The sequence below is a fragment of the Melanostigma gelatinosum genome, assembly GCF_949748355.1.
Source record: "Melanostigma gelatinosum genome assembly, chromosome: 22".
Lineage (NCBI taxonomy): Eukaryota > Metazoa > Chordata > Actinopteri > Perciformes > Zoarcidae > Melanostigma > Melanostigma gelatinosum.
The window spans coordinates 17076033-17099371 of NC_136655.1; the positions used below are offsets into that span (position 1 = coordinate 17076033).

At 43.7% G+C, this 23339-nt stretch overlaps 1 protein-coding gene across 6 annotated transcripts in view; it reads left to right on the top strand.

The window, feature by feature from the left end:
* LOC306795995 (pleckstrin homology domain-containing family A member 5-like) overlaps nt 1-23339 on the top strand; it is a 227039-nt gene that overhangs the window by 155766 nt on the left and 47934 nt on the right. For all 6 annotated transcript variants that reach the window (XM_079294750.1, XM_079294754.1, XM_079294751.1 and 3 more), the window contains 4 exons: nt 11714-11888; nt 14154-14258; nt 15208-15280; nt 16574-16674. In XM_079294750.1, the coding sequence (XP_079150876.1) occupies nt 11714-11888; nt 14154-14258; nt 15208-15280; nt 16574-16674 (454 nt within the window). The remainder of the gene's footprint in view (nt 1-11713; nt 11889-14153; nt 14259-15207; nt 15281-16573; nt 16675-23339) is intronic.

Genomic DNA, 23339 nt, shown 5'->3' on the forward strand with positions numbered 1-23339 from the left:
GCAGCTGAGAGAGCCAGGCATGTAAGGCTTAGCTAGTGGGGAGGAGGTTCCACTCTGAGAGTCCAGTGCTCAGAGACTTTCTTAGTGGCGTTACAGGCACACTGCAACTCAGTGTGCCTGTAATGCTATTGTTTTGTTTATTGGCTGCATTACATGAATGAACTGGTTTATCAAAGTATAATAAATGAATGAATCACAATCTTTAATAAGAATCATGTTCCCCTGGTAGGGCTGCGCGGTATAGGCCGAAACAACTTCTGTCGCTCTTCAACAGGCAGCAAAATATATTGTTCGCGGCTAGGAGTGCTACGGACGGAGCTAGCTGTCTTACCTGTATTGAGAGAGAACCCTACTCATGGTTTACTTTATAACTTTATATCAACAATTATTATAACAACAATGAACAACCCACAACTAATGCTCTTTAACAGGGCAAAACACCACGACTCAACAGTTTGTGACAGTTAAACAATTTGTAGCACTAATAATTGTACATTTATAAAATGTCTCCGCCGAACTGCATGCTGGGTAAAGCATGCAAACCGGAGGTGAAGGAAACAGGAAGTGACGGAAGACACGCCACACAAACAGCTGTTCACCGCCGGTTGACCGGCCGTTCTTGTGTTAGTCTACTACGGCGTTAATTAATGAATGCATTAAGCCAGTGGCGGGCCGTCCTATAATGACATCAGCATTACATGCCGCTCAGGGTCCATGTACAGGCTCTGCCGCGAGGTGCAGAGTGTGCTGTGATTGGTCAGTGGGCGAGCACGTGACTATCGTGAAACAAAACTTAACATCCAGCAGAGGCTGATGGGTAGTGAATCACATCACGTGATGCGGTTCAGCCAATCAAAATGCATTCTGACTGAGTTGCGCTGCACCATGATAGAGGGTGCTGAGCCGAGGAATGACTGCAAAGCAGTACGTTCAACATTCAAGTTGTGAAAGTAAAATCCTGATGCTCTCTTTGGGTCGAGGCTTGTCATTAAGGAATCACTGTGGATCACACAGCCAGGCCATCTGAGACCATTATATTTTCCTGAATTTAGGCTTTTGCATTTTCTAAATGCTCTAGCATTATTGGAACAACTCATACATAGTTACAGCCATGAAAACTAATAGAAGCTGTGGCGCTATAATGTGGCTATCCGGTGGTATTAAAGCTGCAGGACAGCAGTGAATACCCAGGTATAAAATGCACGGCAGGGCCCTCCACTGCATTAAGGCGGAAAAAATACCGTGATATACCGTGAAACCGGTAGAGTCTTAAAAAATACTGTGAAACCGGTAGAGTCTTAAAAAATACCGTGATATGGATTTGTGGTCATACCGCCCAGCCCTATCTCCTGGGTTCCTCTCACTGCCCACATGAGTCAGATGCCATCCTTACATTTCCTCTGGCAGCAGTTCTGTTTGCACTGAATCCTGACTGCTCGTGTATGTTGCTGTGTTGGTGATAAGAGTTGGCTGTCTTGCGGTTCCATATTTCCCTTCTGGCTCCTGCTCTGGATTCAGCTGCAGACATGCTGGACTGGTTGACAGTGTTGTTAACTGACTGACTGACTGACTGTGGAGGATTTTGCAGCGCTGCAGATCCAGCTGCAAATCCTTCTGTCTCTTCTTGCTTCTAGGTTTTTGGTTGTGTGTGTGACTTACTGAGGGTCAGCAGTCTGTCCTTCCATCTTCATCTGTCTTCTCTTTGTCTATCATCTGCTCTCTGTTTCCATCTTTCTCTCCGTCTCTTTGTCCTCTCTGTCTGTATCTCTGCGATCCCGTTGAATGTTCCCTGCCTCACTCCCTACTCATCAACTCTGGAATGGGATTCCTTCTGCAGACGACACACACAATTCCTACAAAGAAACTATTCTCTGCTTCCCAGGAGACAAACTGGAAAACAGCAAAAAGTCAGGATGATGGGGCTAAGAAGAGATTTAGGACCGGAGCCTCTGAGAAACACAAACAAAGTGCAGCAATTACACGCACCGCCTCCACAGAGTCCACAGGATGCTATTTCACCCGCTGTCGCCTCTGTGCAGCTGAGATACCCACAGACACATTTACACACACTGTTTACTGCTAACAGGCTCAGTGGAGCTGCTCACTTCTCTTTCTCACACTCTCACTCTCCATTGCTTTCACACTCACCCCATTCATCTCCCTCCCAATTACCTCCTCTGCCCTCGCTCTCGTTGAGGAGTATTGAGGTGTGTGTGTGTGTGTGTGTGTAGATGAGCTGTGCATGGTTTTGTATTTTTACACTTGTTGAGCAGAGAGGAAGTGAAAGGTGTTGACCTGCGGTGACTAATTCCCCCCACCTGTCCTGAAGATGACGCGTGGAAGGCAAATATCTTTGCTTGAAATGTCAGTGTTAGTAGCTTGCAGGCTTAATGCACGTTGATGACCTGCAGACCAGAGGAGACTCCTCTTCTTGTTTAAAGAAGCAAGACGAAGATCAAAATCTAAAAATCTAAAACATCCCCAAAGAAATCACCCGACACAAACACTGTTGTGGCTGCAGGGTTCACTCCAGCTCAAACTAGCAGTAATGAAAGAATGAATCCACAAACTCAAAGGAAGAGAAGAGGTGTGCTGTCTGACACACAGCTCATGGAGGCAGTGAAGCTAGAAACGCTCCTTCTTCTTAATGTCATAACTCAAATCAGAAAACACAGACATGATACATATTCCAGATACGTTGTGTATTGCACTTTCTGAGGATATCATTCTATCTCATGTCCACTGGGTAATAAGCGTTCATAAATCCACTGACAGGTCATTAAAGAAGAACTCCAGATGTTGCCTAAGAATCATTGCATTTTAAAGTTTTCATAATTATTTCCTAAATAGAGATGAAATGTAAGTGTGGCGCGTCACATGACCTGCGGTTAGTACTGCGTGCACACAGCCTGGTGCTGGACCGGACCTGCAGCTGCTGCAGCAGAGAGTCAGCTGTGAGAAACAGAGGAGCCGTCACTTCATCTCCTCAGCACTGTGTTTAAGGCACGGCACACAGCAGCTGTATTTGATGTAATATAAAGGCGTCTTAGTGCCACATGAGCCCTCAAGCTATTTTATTCCCTTCTTCTCAAACTTTTAAATGAATATGAAATAAATGAGCCCTCAGCTGTCCCTCCAGGCTCCTCAGATGTAACCTGATGCACCACAGAGTTACTCAAGAGATCCTGGAGGAGCTGCTCACAAACTGCTGAACGTGACTGCACACGGAGCGCTCTCAGGCTCATCACCGAGGATATCTTCTCTCTGCTCTCACGAAGAGAGGATGTGTTTGAGATAAAGAAACCAGCATTAAACCGCCGACATTTATATCACATCTAAAAGATCAACACGTTCACTTTCACTCAACATCTCAAACTCTGTATTTTCTTCTTTTATCATTTAATCATCAGAAGACATTCATTCACAGCTATATGAAACCGTGACAGTGCTCAGTGCTGCTGGCCAGTGACCACAGCCTCATGCGCAGCCCTCTCTGTGTCCATTCACTCATCAACTCAATTCCTCCACCTCGAACATTGTTCTATTGTTGTTGAGCTCATATCTATGGAACTCAACACGTCCTAGATGTTTACCATTGAAAGCCAAATGAAAGGCTGGAATCCTCCCATTACAGGAAGTGTATCAGTGCAGGCTTTGAATAGAGAGATGAGGGCAGGTATCTGTGTGTGGTACAGACTGTAAGGAGCCCGTCCAATCATCTCCTTCAGCCTGAACCATGACAGCGCTTTACCTGCCTGGTTACCAGTCTGCACGCTCCCAGTGTGCTCACTGACTTCTACAAACTGCTTCACTTCATAACACGACTGCTCTGACAAAGACCGTATTCATCAGATACAGTCTGCTGGTGTTTTATTAGCCTTGTTTCAAAACTGGTACATAGCACCAAGACACCAGTGTGATGTTTCCACAATGAGAGATTCCTTCTGACGAGTAGGATGACAAGACAAGGATGTTTGAAACAGAGCTGAGTCATGTGACTTCAGTCCTTCAGAGCAAACTCCAACTGTGAACAAATGCATCAGAATCAAATCTCTCAAAATCAGAAGCTCTTTGATCTTTGAGGTCTTTGCTTGTATTGAGGAGCAGCTCACACACAGCGCTGCATCGGTCACTGAGCTGTGATAAAGATAAGCATGCAGCTCAAAGAGCACAAGGGGAAGGACTGAACGACTCTCTTCATATATCATACATTTACATCTCTGTCATGCTGGAAAGTGAGTTTTCTGTTAATCCCGAATCAAAAGAAAGAATCCGTGTTTTATTGAACACAACAGACCTGCTGTCGTTCTGGAGCTGTGTTGATGGTGCCACAAGTCTCTCAACGGCAGAATGAACCATAACTTCAATTAGTACGGCAGCGCCCTCAACTAATATCAGTCATTTAGCCCATGTTAACATATTCAGAGCTCAGTGTTAATGTGACAAGTTAACGTGCCTCAAAGTGCTTAAAGCATGGATAACTGCTGATTATCCAGCGCTCCACAGAGTCGTGCAATAAGCACTCTGACTGCTGGAAACCATGCCCTCGATTCTTTAGACCCTCAGAATAAATGTATCTGCTTCTCAAGTGGTCATTTCAAATGTATTGTGTTATGTTATGACAGTTGAGTCAACATTTCATTTGCAGAGTTGAGGTTTTCATTCTTGGCTTCAGGGACTAAATGATGCTGACGTACAGCAGAGCAGATGATCAGAGCCGTCGCTGTGGAACATGGACGATGTGCTCATGCATGGCATGCCAATTACACTCTGCCATTTTAATCAAAGTACAGTTCTTCAGCGAGGCTGGTAAATGATCGGGATCAGTGGTCATCAAGTAGTTTTATTTCAGAGTGAAGCTATGCAGGATCAGAGATGAAGGGAATGATGCTTTTACAGATGAGGCAGGCAGCGTATGAGAGCTGGAAGCGGGAAGAAGACGCCGGTCCTGATGCTGTGTGACTCTGATCAGCAGAGTGATCTCTAGTGATACACCTGGGAGTCAAACCGAGGTTTGTTATCACACTCTGAGGTACAGGTCTCACCTCAACCTGCGCCTAAAGTGATGAAGCAAAGTCTGCAAGATGATGTCAACTCACTGATGGTGTATGCTTGCTTTGTGATTATGGCGGTATACTTAAGCCTCAGGTACTCTGCTGACTCTTTTACTGCCAGTCTGCTCACCTGAACAGTCTGCTCACCTCAGACTTTTCTCTGGTCTCGCCCTGACTGCTGATTATTCTTCTTCTTCAGAGGATCAACTCATTGACTCCAGCTGTGGAGTTGGAACCAGCATCCAGTTTGTATCATGGCTAGAAGTGAGATGCTGGTCTGATGATGAAGGACTGAAGATCAGGTCACCTCTTCTTTAGCAGGACAAATATGAAGGAAAACTGCAGCAACAAGCCAAAATACAACATCTGACATATGAACACGTTACCAGCCTGTACCAGCGAACATGTTAGCACACATCTGTCTGTTTACAAGTCCAGTGGACAAAGAACAACTCCAGCATTCATCTGGAGTCATGATTTTGGTCGAAACAATAGATCCTGTCCTTTGAGCTCGGTCTTCTCTTTAGCTGTACGATGTTGATGTCCAGCTTCCCAACCTCAGTGTGTCTGCGCGTGTTTGGAGCTCTTGGTCTGACACCATGCTGCTGGACACCAGTAGAGGAGGCTGGAAGCTGTGGGCTGGAAAACAGAAATATAAATGATGAGACAGAAGAGGCTGAAACACTCTGAGGGAACTGCAGAGTTCTGTGTGGATGCATCACTACAGACGAGCCTTTTGACAGTGCATGCACGTCATTTCATCCAGTGTTACTGATTACTTGAGCCTTAACTGTAAACCTGGACACAGAGTAGCGGCAGCAGAACATAGCCGCATCCATGTAATGTGATAAAAGAAAGCAGGTTGACCTGTTAGGGACCCGCCCTCTTTCTACAGTGGAACTGTGTGTTTGTCGTCCATGTCCCTGCCTGGTGATATCTGTTGTGTAGATGATGCATTGTGGTTATTGTGTATGTCTTTGTTGATGCATTGTGGTTATTGTGTATGTCTTTGTTGATGCATTGTGGTTATTGTGTATGTCTTTGTTGATGCATTGTGGTTATTGTGTATGTCTTTGTTGATGCATTGTGGTTATTGTGTATGTCTTTGTTGATGCATTGTGGTTATTGTGTATGTCTTTGTTGATGCATTGTGGTTATTGTGTATGTCTTTGTTGATGCATTGTGGTTATTGTGTATGTCTTTGTTGATGCATTGTGGTTATTGTGTATGTCTTTGTTGATGCATTGTGGTTATTGTGTATGTCTTTGTTGATCCACAATAGCAACATCGTGGACAGCTCTGTTTGTATTCTGTTGTATATTGTATTCTGCTGGCCTTGCTGCTGGAACTACTAAACTAGGGGCAAATAAGTTTGAGCTGGTTCAATTAGTCAGGCCAGGTTGTCAGGCCATTTAAAGTGTGTGGAGGTAGAGACATGACTCAGAGGTGACACCCAGAGAATAATAACTCCTCCCTCACATTCTCACTTTTTTATCTCCGTTTCTGTGGCTCTCCCTCTCTGCACGCACACACGCACACACACACACGCACACACACACACACACACACACACACGCACACACACACACACACACACACACACACACACACTAACAGAATGAACTAACCCAACCAAGGAGACATTCACAGCTGTGTTACAGGAGAGGGATGTTAACATGTGACTGCTGAGCTGAGCTGGGGTCAGTCTGGACTGATGGCGTGCTCATATGTCTCAGTGTGTGTTTCTGGGATCTTTTGCTCAATTTAAGTTAGATGCACATTACATTTTAATTGTCACTTTTCAGGATATTTGCTAGAAAAGAGAGTGAGTCCATCATGTAGCTTTGGCTTTTGAAGTCTGGTTTTTCTATGAATTGAGCAGTTTGAATGTAAGTGTGTCATGGTCCTGTACGTCACGAGTATAGAGGTGAACTGTACGTCACTATGGAGGTGAACTGTACGTCACTATGGAGGTGAACTGTACGTCACGAGTGTGGTGAACCGTACGTCAATGTGGAGGTGAACTGTACGTCACTATGGAGGTGAACTGTACGTCACTAGTGTGGTGAACCGTACGTCACTGTGGAGGTGAACTGTATGTCACTATGGAGGTGAACTGTACGTCACTATGGAGGTGAACTGTACGTCACTGTGGAGGTGAACTGTATGTCACTATGGAGGTGAACTGTGCGTCACTGTGGAGGTGAACTGTATGTCACTACGGAGGTGAACTGTACGTCACTATGGAGGTGAACTGTACGTCACTAGTATAGAGGTGAACTGTACGTCACTATGGAGGTGAACTGTACGTCACTAGTATGGAGGTGAACTGTACATCACTAGTATGGAGGTGAACTGTACGTCACTAGTATAGAGGTGAACTGTACGTCACTATGGAGGTGAACTGTACATCGTCACTATGGAGGTGAACTGTATGTCACTATGGAGGTGAACTATACGTCACTAGTACGGAGGTGAACTGTACGTCACTATGGAGGTGAACTGTACGTCTTCACTATGGAGGTGAACTGTACGTCACTATGGAGGTGAACTGTACGTCACTAGTACGGAGGTGAACTGTACGTCACTGGTATGGAGGTGAACTGTACGTCTTCACTATGGAGGTGAACTGTACGTCACTATGGAGGTGAACTGTACGTCTTCACTATGGAGGTGAACTGTACGTCACTATGGAGGTGAACTGTATGTCACTAGTATGGAGGTGAACTGTACGTCACTATGGAGGTGAACTTTACGTCACTATGGAGGTGAACTGTATGTCACTATGGAGGTGAACTGTATGTCACTAGTATGGAGGTGAACTGTACGTCACTAGTATGGAGGTGAACTGTACGTCACTAGTATGGAGGTGAACTGTACGTCACTAGTATGGAGGTGAACTGTACGTCTCTATGGAGGTGAACTGTATGTCACTAGTATGGAGGTGAACTGTACGTCACTAGTATGGAGGTGAACTGTACGTCACTATGGAGGTGAACTGTACGTCACTAGTATGGAGGTGAACTGTACGTCACTATGGAGGTGAACTGTACGTCACTATGGAGGTGAACTGTACGTCACCATGGAGGTGAACTGTACATCTTCACTATGGAGGTGAACTGTACGTCACTATGGAGGTGAACTGTGGGTCACTAGTATGGAGGTGAACTGTACGTCACTATGGAGGTGAACTGTACGTCACTATGGAGGTGAACTGTACGTCACTATGGAGGTGAACTGTACGTCACTATGGAGGTGAACTGTACGTCACCATGGAGGTGAACTGTACGTCACTATGGAGGTGAACTGTACGTCACTATGGAAGTGAACTGTACGTCACTATGGAGGTGAACTGTACGTCACTATGGAGGTGAACTGTATGTCACTATGGAGGTGAACTGTATGTCACTAGTATGGAGGTGAACTGTACGTCACTAGTATGGAGGTGAACTGTACGTCACTATGGAGGTGAACTGTACGTCACTATGGAGGTGAACTGTACGTCACTAGTACGGAGGTGAACTGTACGTCTTCACTATGGAGGTGAACTGTATGTCACTATGGAGGTGAACTGTACGTCACTAGTATGGAGGTGAACTGTACGTCACTAGTATGGAGGTGAACTGTACGTCACTATGGAGGTGAACTGTACGTCACTATGAAGGTGAACTGTACGTCACTAGTACGGAGGTGAACTGTACGTCTTCACTATGGAGGTGAACTGTATGTCACTATGGAGGTGAACTGTACGTCACTAGTACGGAGGTGAACTGTACGTCTTCACTATGGAGGTGAACTGTATGTCACTATGGAGGTGAACTGTACATCACTAGTACGGAGGTGAACTGTACGTCTTCACTATGGAGGTGAACTGTACGTCACTAGTACGGAGGTGAACTGTACGTCACTAGTATGGAGGTGAACTGTACGTCACTATGAAGGTGAACTGTACGTCACTAGTACGGAGGTGAACTGTACGTCTTCACTATGGAGGTGAACTGTACGTCACTAGTATGGAGGTGAACTATATGTCACTATGAAGGTGAACTGTACGTCACTAGTATGGAGGTGAACTGTACGTCACTATGAAGGTGAACTGTACGTCACTAGTATGGAGGTGAACTGTACGTCACTAGTATGGAGGTGAACTGTACGTCTTCACTATGGAGGTGAACTGTACGTCACCAGTACGGAGGTGAACTGTACGTCACTAGTATGGAGGTGAACTGTACGTCACTAGTATTGAGGTGAACTGTACGTCACTATGAAGGTGAACTGTACGTCACTAGTACGGAGCTGAACTGTACGTCTTCACTATGGAGGTGAACTGTACGTCTTCACTATGGAGGTGAACTGTACGTCACTAGTATGGAGGTGAACTGTACGTCACTAGTATGGAGGTGAACTGTATGTCACTATGAAGGTGAACTGTACGTCACTAGTATGGAGGTGAACTGTACGTCACTATGAAGGTGAACTGTACGTCACTAGTACGGAGGTGAACTGTACGTCTTCACTATGGAGGTGAACTGTATGTCACTATGGAGGTGAACTGTACGTCACTAGTACGGAGGTGAACTGTACGTCTTCACTATGGAGGTGAACTGTATGTCACTATGGAGGTGAACTGTATGTCACTAGTACGGAGGTGAACTGTACGTCTTCACTATGGAGGTGAACTGTACGTCACTAGTACGGAGGTGAACTGTACGTCACTAGTATGGAGGTGAACTGTACGTCACTAGTATGGAGGTGAACTGTACGTCACTATGAAGGTGAACTGTACGTCACTAGTATGGAGGTGAACTGTACGTCACTATGAAGGTGAACTGTACGTCACTAGTACGGAGGTGAACTGTACGTCTTCACTATGGAGGTGAACTGTACGTCACTAGTACGGAGGTGAACTGTACGTCTTCACTATTGTTGGGAACGTAGAGGAGCGTGTTTGGGTTATCAGCATTTAAGAAACTGAATTCTTGACATCAATAGAATTATTAATGTATGTAACAATTATTAATGATTATTAATAACAACGGGGCACCACCCTGCGAACAGGGACCAATAACCAAACGATAAAACTAAGTCTCATAATTAGTAGTCACTCATAATGTCAATAGTCTGCGTATGACTATACATTCAGTGACAGTGAAGGGTTAAGTTCGTACACAAGGCTACTACATACAGTTTTCATTACACACATATGCACAAGTAATCACAGACGACTGCTCTTTAAAGTATAACAGAGTTTATTAAATCAAAATAATAAATGATCAAATCAATTAATATTGCAACCAACAAACACTATCACACAATTATATGTCTACTACCAAAAGTCAAATGAATAAAATGGGGGAGGATATATGTATGTAAGTGTGTGTGGGTGGGTGTGTGTGTGTGTGTGTGTGTGTGTGTGTGTGTGTGTGTGTGTGTGTGTGTGTGTGTGTGCGTGTGTGTGAGGCGGGGGGGTGTAACCTATTCCATCAGTGATGAAAGGAGGAGGGGCAATCTAAGAACTACAGCCAAGAACTACAAACCAAGATGGCGGACAAAATGGCTGAGAGGTGGCTATATGTGACCACGTGTGAGAGGCAATCGATTGCGAGGAGTTTCACCCAAAAACAGTAACTCTATGTGTGTGTATATTACGGGAGGGGGAGAAAGAAAAAGGAGAGAGAAAACTACATGAATCAACTCTGCTGCGATGTTGTAATGAGGATGAGCACACTGGTCTTATCATGTACAAGTCTGCCGCTGTCGTTGTGAACAGCTTATGCAGTGATAGCCATGACTCTATCGCAGACGTGATCTGTCCTCGCTGCAGAGAGGACGATTTAACTTCGGTTGAGTGGTCGGCGCGTGGTCGGCGCGTCCCTCTCGGGAATCATCGGTCAGGAGAGGATTTGACGTCTTCCTGCCGGCTGGTGTACACAAAAAGCGGAGAACGGATCGCGGAAGTGATTCGTTCTAGCGGGATAAGGGCCTTAAACTCAGAATAGAACACGGTCTGTTTCGACCAGCGAATGGCGCGTGCGCGCTGAGATGAGGGTTGATGAGGCCGGCGGTCCTCGTGGCCTTCAGTTGCCAGCGTGATGCTGGAGGAAGAGGCTGCTGGATCTTCTTGTGGCCTGGACGAGTCCGGTGCAAAGAGGAAGAATCTCGCTGTGTTAGTGCTTATAACAGAGATATACAAACCTGGTCTCACAAACAGTGGGGGGCATTTTCTTGGCCAATGAAGGGTCAGTATCAGGTTCCAGCCGGAGCCGGGGGTGTGGTCATCTGGGGTCGACAATGCTCTGATCCCAGGTCAGCTTTTTGTGAGGAAGGAAAACATGTGAGGAGCTCAGCCAGCCAGGAGGTGGCGCCAGACCCAACACTATGGAGGTGAACTGTACGTCACTAGTATGGAGGTGAACTGTACGTCACTAGTATGGAGGTGAACTGTACGTCACTAGTATGGAGGTGAACTGTACGTCACTAGTATGGAGGTGAACTGTACGTCACTAGTATGGAGGTGAACTGTACGTCACTAGTATGGAGGTGAACTGTACGTCACTAGTATGGAGGTGAACTGTACGTCACTATGGAGGTGAACTGTGTGACTGACGCTCTCTCTCTCTGTCTCTCTCTGTCTCTCTATGTCTCTCGCCCTGTGGCAGGTCGGCTCCTCAGGCTTCGTCAGAGCAGAGCAGCAGCAGTGAAAAGAAGGAACGTCCCATGAGCACCATGAGCGAGGCGTCGAACTACACGGGTGGCTCCGACTACAGCACCTTCCCTGGCAGCCCGGCCACCGCTGTCACTACTGCCACCAGCACCTCCACCTCATCCACACGGGTCAGTCTCCAGCCATGAGGCCTCACATCTGAAGCACATCTCTGTAATCACACCTCTAATAATAACTTAGCTTTGTACAGCGCATTAGCAGAGAGAGACTCACTGAGGTGATGAAGCTCAATATTTTACACAGTGGAGGCTGCTGGAGGCCTGTAGCTCTCATACTGTACTGTGTTCTGTGTACAGTACTGTCCTACAGCGTACCACAGTCCTCATACACACACCGCTGATGTTATTACTCTGATTAAATGAACAGAAAGTGTAACACTCCATCAACACGTGTGTGTAGGTGCAGTAACACCACACACACACGCAGCCTTTTCTTAGAGGCTTCTTTTGCATAATCCAATGTTTGCGAACATGACCTGGTGGTCTTCCAGTCTTTGTGATAACTGCTGTCTAGCCCAGCGGTTCCCAAACTTTTTAGGCCGCGCACCCCCTTCTACATCCCGACCGGGTTCGCGCACCCCCCCCCCCCTTAATAATAATTTTTAAAAAAAGAAGCAACAGAGCCTTTTAAGCCTTCATAGCCGCATAAGAATCGGACCAATGAGAGAACAGTTTGCTCGCGCGTGGCATTTGTTTACAATATTTAGTCCGCTGTTAAATGTTGCAGTGTGAACACAAACCGAACAAAGGAGCAACTGCAACAAAGCAAACGAACTGAAGGTGTGAAAACGCCCTGAAACACTGCAACAAAGTTTCAATAACTTTCAGTGACACAAGGCGTCACTTTTAAAGAGCAATAAGGATGCGAGGACACACGCACAGGCTCAGAGGCAGATTATCACATTTAATTTACAATTAATGACCGACTAATGCAGCCAGGATGTCTTCGGACAAAGCATCGATGCGGTGCGACACAGTGTTGTTGGACACCGGGATCATGTCCAACTTTTTTGCTTCTTTCTCCCCAATCATACATTCCACCATCTCTCTGGCAGCTGGCAAGCTCACGTCTTCGGTGATTGTGTGCGGTAGCCCCTTTCTCGCTATTCTGTGACCAGATATGAAGCCAGTAGTGCGTCATTTATAGACCCAACACATGAATGAGACTCCAGTTGTTTTTGGCTGTTTTGTAACTCCTCCAATTTGGATATAAACAATGTAAGGGGCTTTTGACTTGCACTGGCATGCTTGGTGTTCAGGTGGCGACGTAAATAAGAGCTTCAGACTGTTAGCCAGAACCTCACTGCACACCACGCACTGTGGCTTTGGGGAATCTGCGTTGCCAGTCCAAGTGAAGCCCAGACACAGATACTTTTCATCATATTTCCTCTTTTTTCCCAGTCTGATGCTCACTCTCGTTTCCTCTTTTTTCACCTTGACTCGATGTGCTCCCGATTTGTCTGTGCTATCCCTTCCTCCTTTTCGGTCTCCTCCGTCTCATCTTCCTCTGACTCTGGCTCGATTTCTTCTCCCGGTCTCTCCCCAACGCACCTCTCCGTTCCCCTCGCCTCCGATTCCTCTCTCTCTCTCTGTCCCTCTCCTCTTTTACGACTGATAGCTTCATATGTCCCACCTGACAGTTTTTAAATTAAAATTACTTTTTTTTAAATATTTAATATTATTACACCATCAGACCGCCATTACACTTTTCCTCTCTCGCACCCCCTAGAGGCAGCTCGCGCACCCCCAGGGGTGCGCGCACCCCACTTTGGGAATCCCTGGTCTAGCCTAATAATGATATTAATTATTATTATTATTATTAATAATAATACTACATTGTAAAAACTAACAATGATACAAACAAACAGAGTGGAAATGAGTTTGAGAGCCCTGCTCTAGAGGAAAACCAGAAACATTCAGACACTTCCCTCCAATGAGTACAACAGCTGGAACTGGTTCAATGGCGTCCTTCTATTTGTCTCTAATGTAGACTTCATCAAAGCACTTCTTGCATCTTTCTGCTGTTGACTTGTATGCTGGAGTGCAGCATCTTTCAGGAGTGAGCTCTGATGTGTGGGTAAGTGGAACATGCTTTCTTTCATGAGCTGAATACATCTGCCTCTGTTGTTGCTGTGTATAACTGCTGGAGAAGCGTCTGTAGCGATGCACGAGCTGGTTGTGTTGAGATCAGGGGAGGGACGCTGAGATGTGGGCTTATTGTTTCTCCCTCTCGACCTCTGGATGGAAACAGACTACAGATTACAGATACATCACATTCTGTGTGACTTGTTTGTTGAAAAATGTACATTTGAACTGTAATGCAAATGTTTAGAGCTGAAAATATGTATATATACAAATGTCCATGTCTTTCTCCAGCCATCTAGGTCTTTCAAAAAGGTCCACAACTTTGGAAAGAGGTCAAACTCCATCAAGAGGAACCCCAACGCCCCGGTGGTCAAGAGCAACTGGCTTTACAAGCAGGTACAGGAGGAAGGCTGTGGAGTGGAGAGGTGATGGCATGTGGTTGAGTGTGTGTGTGGGACAAAGTGGTAGAAGACAGGTGGGGGAATGTGGTTGGTGAAAGGTGCACACTGATGAACATAAAGTAGTAGTATTCACTGCATTTGGAATTTATTCAGTTTTATTGTATGTTACTACAGTGAAAACTATTTTGTAAATACACTTATTTGCTTTTTATTTTCAAGATAAAGATAATAAATATCAGTTACAATCTCAGGACTGTGTATTGACTCCACAGCTGGAGTCAGGACATGGTTAGCCTAGCTTAACATAAAGACTGGAGGCAGGGGGAAACAGCTAGCCTGACTCTGCCCAAAGTCCAAAACATACCTAACCACACCTCTGGGTTGTTTAACCCGTACACAGACACATGAAGCAATAGAGAGAATGTGTGGTTTGAGGGATTACGTGTTGGAGCAGTGCCGTGTCCCAACGTTCATAGAGATGTTATTCAGTGAGGCCACTGTTTATCTGTCAGTATGTGTTCTCATGACGAAATATTGTTCCTAAATGGCACGACATGGGACATCCTGCACAAACTTAGCATTTTTAGATAGCTACGCTACCATCAACAGCCACAGCATCTTTTTGATTTACGTTTCCTGGATTTAAAAAAATGGCAGCCGGAAAAAAGCAACCGTGTACATTACGTACACCTCGTACAGTTGCCAGTGCAGACATTCCTCTGTTTGGTTGCCAATGGAAGTTCAGCGAGTGTCGTGTTGAAGATGATGTTACAGCAGTTCCACACGTTGCTGTTATGACAACCAACTGAGAATCTGGCCTACATGGGGGGGGGGGGGGGGCTGTGTGTGTGTGTGTGTCGGAGTGAGAGAGAGAGTGAATTGTTCTCTGTAATCACGACACTATGACGGACCTACTGACAGTGTGTGACCTGTGACCCATGCAGGACAGCACAGGCATGAAGCTCTGGAAGAAGAGGTGGTTCGTTCTGTGCGACATGTGCCTCTTCTACTACCGCGGTGAGGACACACACACACACACACACACATCCGAATGTATGATGTACTCATGAAGGCGGAGCCATGCAGGAGGCTAAGGCCGTGTTGTTAGAGTACCAACAGAGAGTTCAAGTTAGGTTCAGTGCTCTCTAGCTTGATCCAAACAGGAAATGAGAATATATCTTGTGGAAGAATAGTGTATGCACAAGATAATTACAATATTTCCATCTTTGATTGCTTGAATTTTGTGGAAAGAATAACTTAGTGACTCGTGGTATCCAGCCATGCTGTGGTGGTGCTGTCATCATTGAAACCTTTTGCTGAGCTCATATACCTTTCAGGAGCTAGTGTAACATAGATGATGACGTGCTGTCACACTGTGCTTAACTTAATGAGCAGCAGTGTAACGGGTAGAATATGGGTCAAGAGTGGACGCGTCCTTGCCAGTTAAAAGTAGTCGTCCTTGCTTTCACCACATTATATCACCGCTAATTGAGAACTTTTACGTTCACAAAAGCTCATCTGTTCCTCCTTCGTGTCTCCTAAACCCTTGAGAGAGATTTTTCCATCTCCATAAATTGACAAATTAGCCGCTCCCAGAGCGCAATCAGCAGGCGCTTTCATGACGAACCCGAGGGAAGATTGGATGTTTATTGGCTTAGCCAGCCAGAGACAAGAGGGAGGAGAAGGACGTGCTCGGCTCTCCCATAATAACTTCTTCTTTTTCCATTTCTCCTGCCTGTCACTTTATCATAACTACCTTCTGTCACTCAGGCTGGGAGCTCGTTGCAGGATTTGTATTTGTTGCACTTAATTCTTTTTGTATGAGCAGAGATGATAAACATCTACTGCAGATCTCATATTCATTCGTTCTGTGTTTACATGCACTCTAATAATTCCATTATTACCAGAGAGTGGCAAATACTAATGATGTCAGTGTGTGTGTGTGAGATTGTGTGGGTGTGTGTGAGATTGTGTGTGTATGCGTGTGTGTGCGTGTGTATGCGTGTGTATGCGTGCGTGCGTGTGTGCGTGTGTGTTATGCCAGCAGACTGAGCTTGTGGTCCTCAGCAGGTGTCGTTCCATCGTCTCAACACTCAACATCTGCACATCAAACGACCCCACATTGTCTCTGGTGTGTGACTCAAACTTGGACTCTCAGTCACGAAAAACTAACTTACTGAGATGGATATTTAGGGTTATGTGTTACCAGTCCAGCCACATCCACACTAAGCTGAGTTTAGTGGAGGTCGATGTGGCTTAGAATGATCTAATATGGAGAATATGACTCTTCGTCCTTCTTCTGTGATGCAGTTGAGAAAGAGGATAACATCCTGGGAAGTATCCTGCTGCCGAGCTTTCACATCTCCATGCTGTCGGTGGATGACCACATCAGCAGGAAATACGCCTTCAAGGTAAACCTCCTGTGTCCAGCTGAAGGGGGGGGGGGGGGGACTGTAAAGGGCTGCTCCCATCCACACAAATAGACTCATCATGCAGCAAACGAACACCCAAACACATCAGTCTGAGGAGGTAGAAAGATTCATTCAATCAGAGACAAAAGATCCCAGAACGACAACCTCAATAACAACAATACAAAATAAAAAGAAATAGAAATTAAGACAAAGAAAACTTAAAATAACAAAAAGGAAAAGAAAAAGGGGGCTTGTGTGTGTGTGTGTGTGGGGGGGGGGGGGGGGCGTCTGTTAGTTCACTTTTTGGATTGCAGCGTCGTTCAAATCGTTTCTGAAAGGATTCCAGGTCTCTTCGAAGGATTCACTGGAGTCTTATGAGTGAGAATCTGATCTTTTTAAGTTTCATAGGAGTGTTAAGTGTTAATCTGTACACAAAACAGCATTGATAAAGGTTGTGGCTACGTGCTGCAACTATCTCTTATGAAGCAGCTGTAGTTTGGATTTCTAGACTCAGTCAGTGAAGGTTTTGGTTTCTGTTCAAGGAATAATGATACTAAACATGCAACCTCACTGTGATCCGTCAGCACTAAGAAGATCCCTCTATGCTTCTATCACCCTCACTATGATAGCACGGCTTTGGATAGTATGCCAAAATATTGTTCCATGTATACATATAATATGTAATATATATACATATATGCACACACACACTGTACACACACTGGAAGTCGTTAGTGTAATCCTATTTATACAGTTTTACCTTTACCAAGATACACAGAGGAGCCTTGAAGACTTTCACACTTTTGTGTTTTCACACTTGAGCTGAAACACACATGGAGAGACAGGCCGGGAGCACTCACACACACTCACACACACTCACACTCACACTCACACACACTCACACTCACACACACTCACACACACACACACTCACACACTCACACACACTCACACACACACACACACTCACACACACACTCTTCTGCCAACAGGAATGATGTAAAGACTTCCAGCTGGTATCTCAAGGTCCCATAATAATAATAATAATAACTAGAAAAAGCATTTCCTGCTGAAAATGCGTTGGAATGCTGAAAACTGAAATGAATCGCAAAAACATTGCTGAAAATAGATATCCAATTCAAAAAGAAATTGCAAAAAGCTTAATAATTCAAAAAGTTTAAAGATTACAAATATGATAAGTCATATCACACCTCTCCCGAAAGAGCTGAACATTTTGATATTTGAACAGTTTCTGTGGCTTAAACAAATTCATCAGTGGTGATATTTGTAGAAGTATAAGTTGGAGTAGAAGTATTATTTGTAGAAGTATTAGTAGCATTAGAATAACTACTAGTAGTAGTAGTCGTGATATTTGTAGTAGTAGTAGAAGTTGTAGTTGTAGTAGAAGTATTATTAGTAGTGGAAGTATGAGTAATTAGAAGAAGTAGTAGAAGACGTAGTATCAGTAGTCATAGTAATAGCTGTAGTATTGGTCATAGTATTTAATATCACAGTAGTAGTAGTAGTAGTAGTAATAGTAATGGCAGTGGAAGATGTAGCAGTAGTAGTAGTACTAGTAGCAGTCTTACTAATAGCTGTAGTAGTATTACTACTTTTAGTAGCATGAATAGCAGTAGTAGTAGCAGCAGTTGTCGTATAAGTAATAGTAGTAGTGGTAGTAATGATATTGATGGTAGCAGTAGTAGTAACAGTAGCAACAGCAAAAGATATAGTAGAAGTAGTAGTAGCAGTAGTAGTAATACTATATTAGCAGCAGCAGTAGTAGTTGTCGCAGTATTAGTAAGAGCATTCGTTTTTTAAACAAAAAAGCCTAATTTTGACCTGTTTAAATACAGTTAATCCATGGGGCTTTTATTTTGAAAGGGTGGTGCTGGGTGGGGGGGAGAGGAGACATAATCATAATGTCTGACACACATAAACAGAGGTTATTAAATGCCTGGCTTCATCACAAGCATTTCAATTAGAATTCACCCTTTGGGGCTTTTATTTTGAAATGGGGTGTGTGTGTGTGGGGTCCTCTAAAAGTCTCTAAGACCTGAATGACTGTATGAGAGAGAGACACAGAGAGAGAGAGAGAGAGAGAGGAAAGAATTTGTGAGTGAGAAAGAGAGCAGAAAGAATTTATGAGTGAGAGAGAGAGAAGAAAGAATTAGTGAGTGAGTGAGAGAGGCAGAGAGAGAGAGCAAGAGGCAGAGAGTGAGAGAGAGGCTCTGATATCTCTGGCAAACTTTCTCATTTGGAGATTGTCCGATGTTTTATCTTTTACAGCTTACATGACTATTGTCCTGCTCTGCCATGTCTTTCCTCGCCTCTCCCTCTTGTGTCGCAGTGTGTGTAAATGTCACTCGAATCAGGAAACTTATCAGAATACTCATATCTGATTGGCCGAGCTGCAACACGTAACAGCTGCAACAATATTAATAATTAAAATTAAAAATACAAATGTGTTTTTCACAAGAATCTCAAGCTGCTCTTCACTCTAGCGCAGCGGTTCCCAAACTTTTTAGGCCGCGCACCCCCTTCTACATCCCGACCGGGTTCGCGCACCCCCCCCCCCCCTTAATAAAAAAAAAAAAGAAGCAACAGAGCCTTTTAAGCCTTCATAGCCGCATAAGAATCGGACCAATGAGAGAACAGTTTGCTCGCGCGTGGCATTTGTTTACAAGATTTAGTCCGCTGTTAAATGTTGCAGTGTGAACACAAACCGAACAAAGGAGCAACTGCAACAAAGCAAACGAACTGAAGGTGTGAAAACGCCCTGAAACACTGCAACAAAGTTTCAATAACTTTCAGTGACACAAGGCGTCACTTTTAAAGAGCAATACGGATGCGAGCACACACGCACAGGCTCAGAGGCAGATTATCACATTTAATTTACAATTAATGAGCGACTAATGTAGCCAGGATGTCTTCGGACAAAGCATCGATGCGGCGACACAGTGTTGTTGGACACCGGGATCATGTCCAACTTTTTTTGCTTCTTTCTCCCCAATCATACATTCCACCATCTCTCTGGCAGCTGGCAAGCTCACGTCTTCGGCGATTGTGTGCGGTAGCCCCTTTCTCGCTCTTCTGTAACCAGATATGAAGCCCGTAGTGCGTCATTTATAGACCCAACACATGAATGAGACTCCAGTTGTTTTTGGCTGTTTTGTAACTCCTCCAATTTCGATATAAACAATGTAAGGGGCTTTTGACTTGCACTGGCATGCTTGGTGTTCAGGTGGCGACGTAAATAAGAGCTTCAGACTGTTAGCCAGAACCTCACTGCACACCACGCACTGTGGCTTTGGGGAATCTGCGTTGCCAATCCAAGTGAAGCCCAGACACAGATACTTTTCATCATATTTCCTCTTTTTTTCCCAGTCTGCGCCGTCTCATCTTCCTCTGACTCTGGCTCGATTTCTTCTCCCCCCAACGCACCTCTCCGTTCCCCTCGCCTCCGATTCCTCTCTCTCTCTCTGTCCCTCTCCTCTTTTACGACTGATAGCTTCAGATGTCCCACCTGACAGTTTTTAAATTAAAATTACATTTTTTTTAATATTTCCAGGAAAAGTGTAATGGCGGTCTGATGGTGTAATAATATTTTATTACACCATCAGACCGCCATTACACTTTTCCTCTCGCGCACCCCCTAGAGGCAGCTCGCGCACCCCCAGGGGTGAAATGGTTTATGTAGCTGAAAGTATGAAGAAGTTGAAGGATTTGAAATTTGAAGAAGTTTAAGAGGATTTGAAAATCTTCTCCATAGAAACCCATTCAAAAAAAGTTGCTAAAAGCTTAATAATTCAAATAGTTTAAAGATTAGAAATAGAAAAAGTCATAGCAGAGATGAGCTGAAGGAGCTGAACATTGTGATAGTTGAACGGTTTCTGTAGCTTAAAAAATTAAGAAGAGTTTCAAAAAAGGGGAGACGGAAGAAATAGTGGAATGAATGCTTCTGAAGAACGTTGGTCTGCAGACAGGAAACAGCCGCTCCAAATGAATGCAGTTCCTCATAGATAGTCTGGATTTTATTTCAGTAGGAACAGGTTAAACAACAACAAAACACTGAATGATTCAAACAATTATATTTATAATTTATATGGAAAATAATCTAAATAAATTAAATAATAATGAATACAATGTATGTAGTGGTATTACTTTTACTCGTATGTAGACTAGTCAAGTAACCAACAATGTGAAATGTGAAATATCTGTTACCAAAACAAACCTCTGGGTACAAACCAACAGAACTCCACAGCAACACAGATCAGGAACTAGACTTATTCTCTAATGTGGATTTTCACTACCGGTAGTTGTTTTTTATGTATATTAACCAGAATGCAGTTTCCTTTAATTATTTTAACTTAATCATGAACTTTTACAAGAAATTATATATTTGTAAATTGACCAGATTTAATTCGAAATTATAATTTATTTTACCAAATGTTTGTGATAGAAGTGTAACTTTTTCAAGTCTTTAGCTGAAAGTATGAGGAAGTTGAAGGATTTGAAAGTTGAAGAATTTTTAAGTCTCATAAGTGACTGTATGAGAGAGAGACACACAGAGAGGAGTGTATGTGCACGTGTGTCTGTGAGTCTGTGTGTTTATAAACATCACTAATTGGCTCAATCGCGAACACCTGTGTGCCTGAAGCCATTTGAAAATATTCTCCATAGAGATCCTATTGAAAAAATAAAAAGCTTAATAATTCAAAAAGTTTAAAGGTTAGAAATATAAAAAGTCATAGCACACCTCTGGTGAAAGAGCTGAACATTTTAATAGTTGAACGGTTTCTGTAGCTTAAAAAATGGAGGAGAAGAGGGGCACGGAAGAAATAGAAGAAGTTGAATAAAGAAACAGGATAACAATAGTTGGAATGCTTAACAGCATTCCAACAATAAAGAAACAGGATAACAATAGTTGGAATGCTTAACAGCATTCCAACAATAAAGAAACAGAATAACAATAGTTGGAATGCTTAACAGCATTCCAACAATAAAGAAACAGGATAACAATAGTTGGAATGCTTAACAGCATTCCAACAACTAGAAAATGCATTTCCTGCTGAAAATGCGTTGGAATGCTGAAAGCTGAAATGAATCTCAAAAACATTGCTGAAAATAGATATCCAATTTTTAAAAAATTGCAAAAAGCTTAATAATTCAAAAAGTTGAAAGATTACAAATATGAAGTCATATTACCCCTCTCCTGAAAGAGCTGAACATTTTGATATTTGAACAGTTTCTGTGGCTTGGTTCAGTTGAAGAATTAGTAATTAGAAGAAGTAGTAGAAGTAGTCGTATCAGTAGTCGTAGTAATAGCTGTAGTAGTGGTCGTAGTATTTTATATAACAGTAGTAGTAGTATAATAAGTAGTAGTAGTAGTAATAGTAAAGTCAGTTTTTGAAGTTGTAGTAGTACGAGTAGCAGTCGTACTAATAGCTGTAGTAGTATTAGTGCTGGTTATTAGTACTGGTAGTAGCAGGAATAGCAGTTGTGGTATAAGTAATAATAGTAGTGGTAGTGGTAGTAATAGCAGTAGCGGTAGTAATAATATTTATGGTAGCAGTAATAGCAGTAGCAGTAGTAGTAATAGTAGCAACAGCAAGAGTTGAATTAGTAGTAGTAGTAGTAATACTAGAAATATTAGCAGTAGTAGTAGTTGTCGCAGTATTAGTAAGAGCATTCATTATTTCAACAAAAAAGCCTAATTTTGAGCGAAACGTTTAAATACAGTTAATCCGTGAGGCTTTTATTTTGAAAGGGTGGGACTGGGTGGGGGAGGGAGGGGGAGAGGAGACATAATCATCATGTTTGACACATAAACAGAGGTTATTAAATGACAGGCTTCATCACAAGCAGTTCAGTTAGAATTCACTCTCTGGGGCTTTTATTTTGAAATGGGGTGTGGGGTGTGGGGGAGAAGGGGAGAGGAGACAGAATCATAATGTTAGATAAACACAAACTGGTTATTAAATGACAGGCTCATCACAAGCATTTCAGTTAGGATTCATTCTGTGGGGCTTTTATTTTAAAATGGTGTGTGTGTGGGGGGGGGGGGGGGTGGAGGAGGGGGGAAATACCTCTAAAGATCCCTAAGACCTGAATGACTGTATGAGAGACACAGAGAGAGAGAGAGGAGTGTATGTGCGCGTGTGTCTGTGAGTCTGTGTGTTTATCAACATCACGAATTGGCTCAATCGCGAACATCGTGTGCCTGAAGCCATTTGAAAATATTCTCCATAGAGATCCTATTGAAAAAATAAAAAGCTTAATAATTCAAAACGTTTAAAGGTTAGAAATATAAAAAGTCATAGCAGACCTCTGGTGAAAGAGCTGAACATTTTAATAGTTGAACGGTTTCTGTAGCTTAAAAAATGAAGGAGGAGAAGCGGTGCGACGGAAGAAATAGAAGTTGAATAAAGATTCGAAGAACAATAGTTGTTGGAATGCTTAACAGCATTCCAACAACTATCCAAGAATGCTGTTGCAGTAGTCAATTCTGTCACCTGCTGTTTTATCTGCTGCTCAGTCTGTCTGTGTCTCCTCCTCCTGTTAATCTCACATCTCTCTCCCCTCTCTCCCCTCTCTCCCCTCGGTCCCCTCTCTCTCCCCTCTCTCCCCCTTCTCTCTCCCTCTCTCCCCTCTCTCTCCTCTCT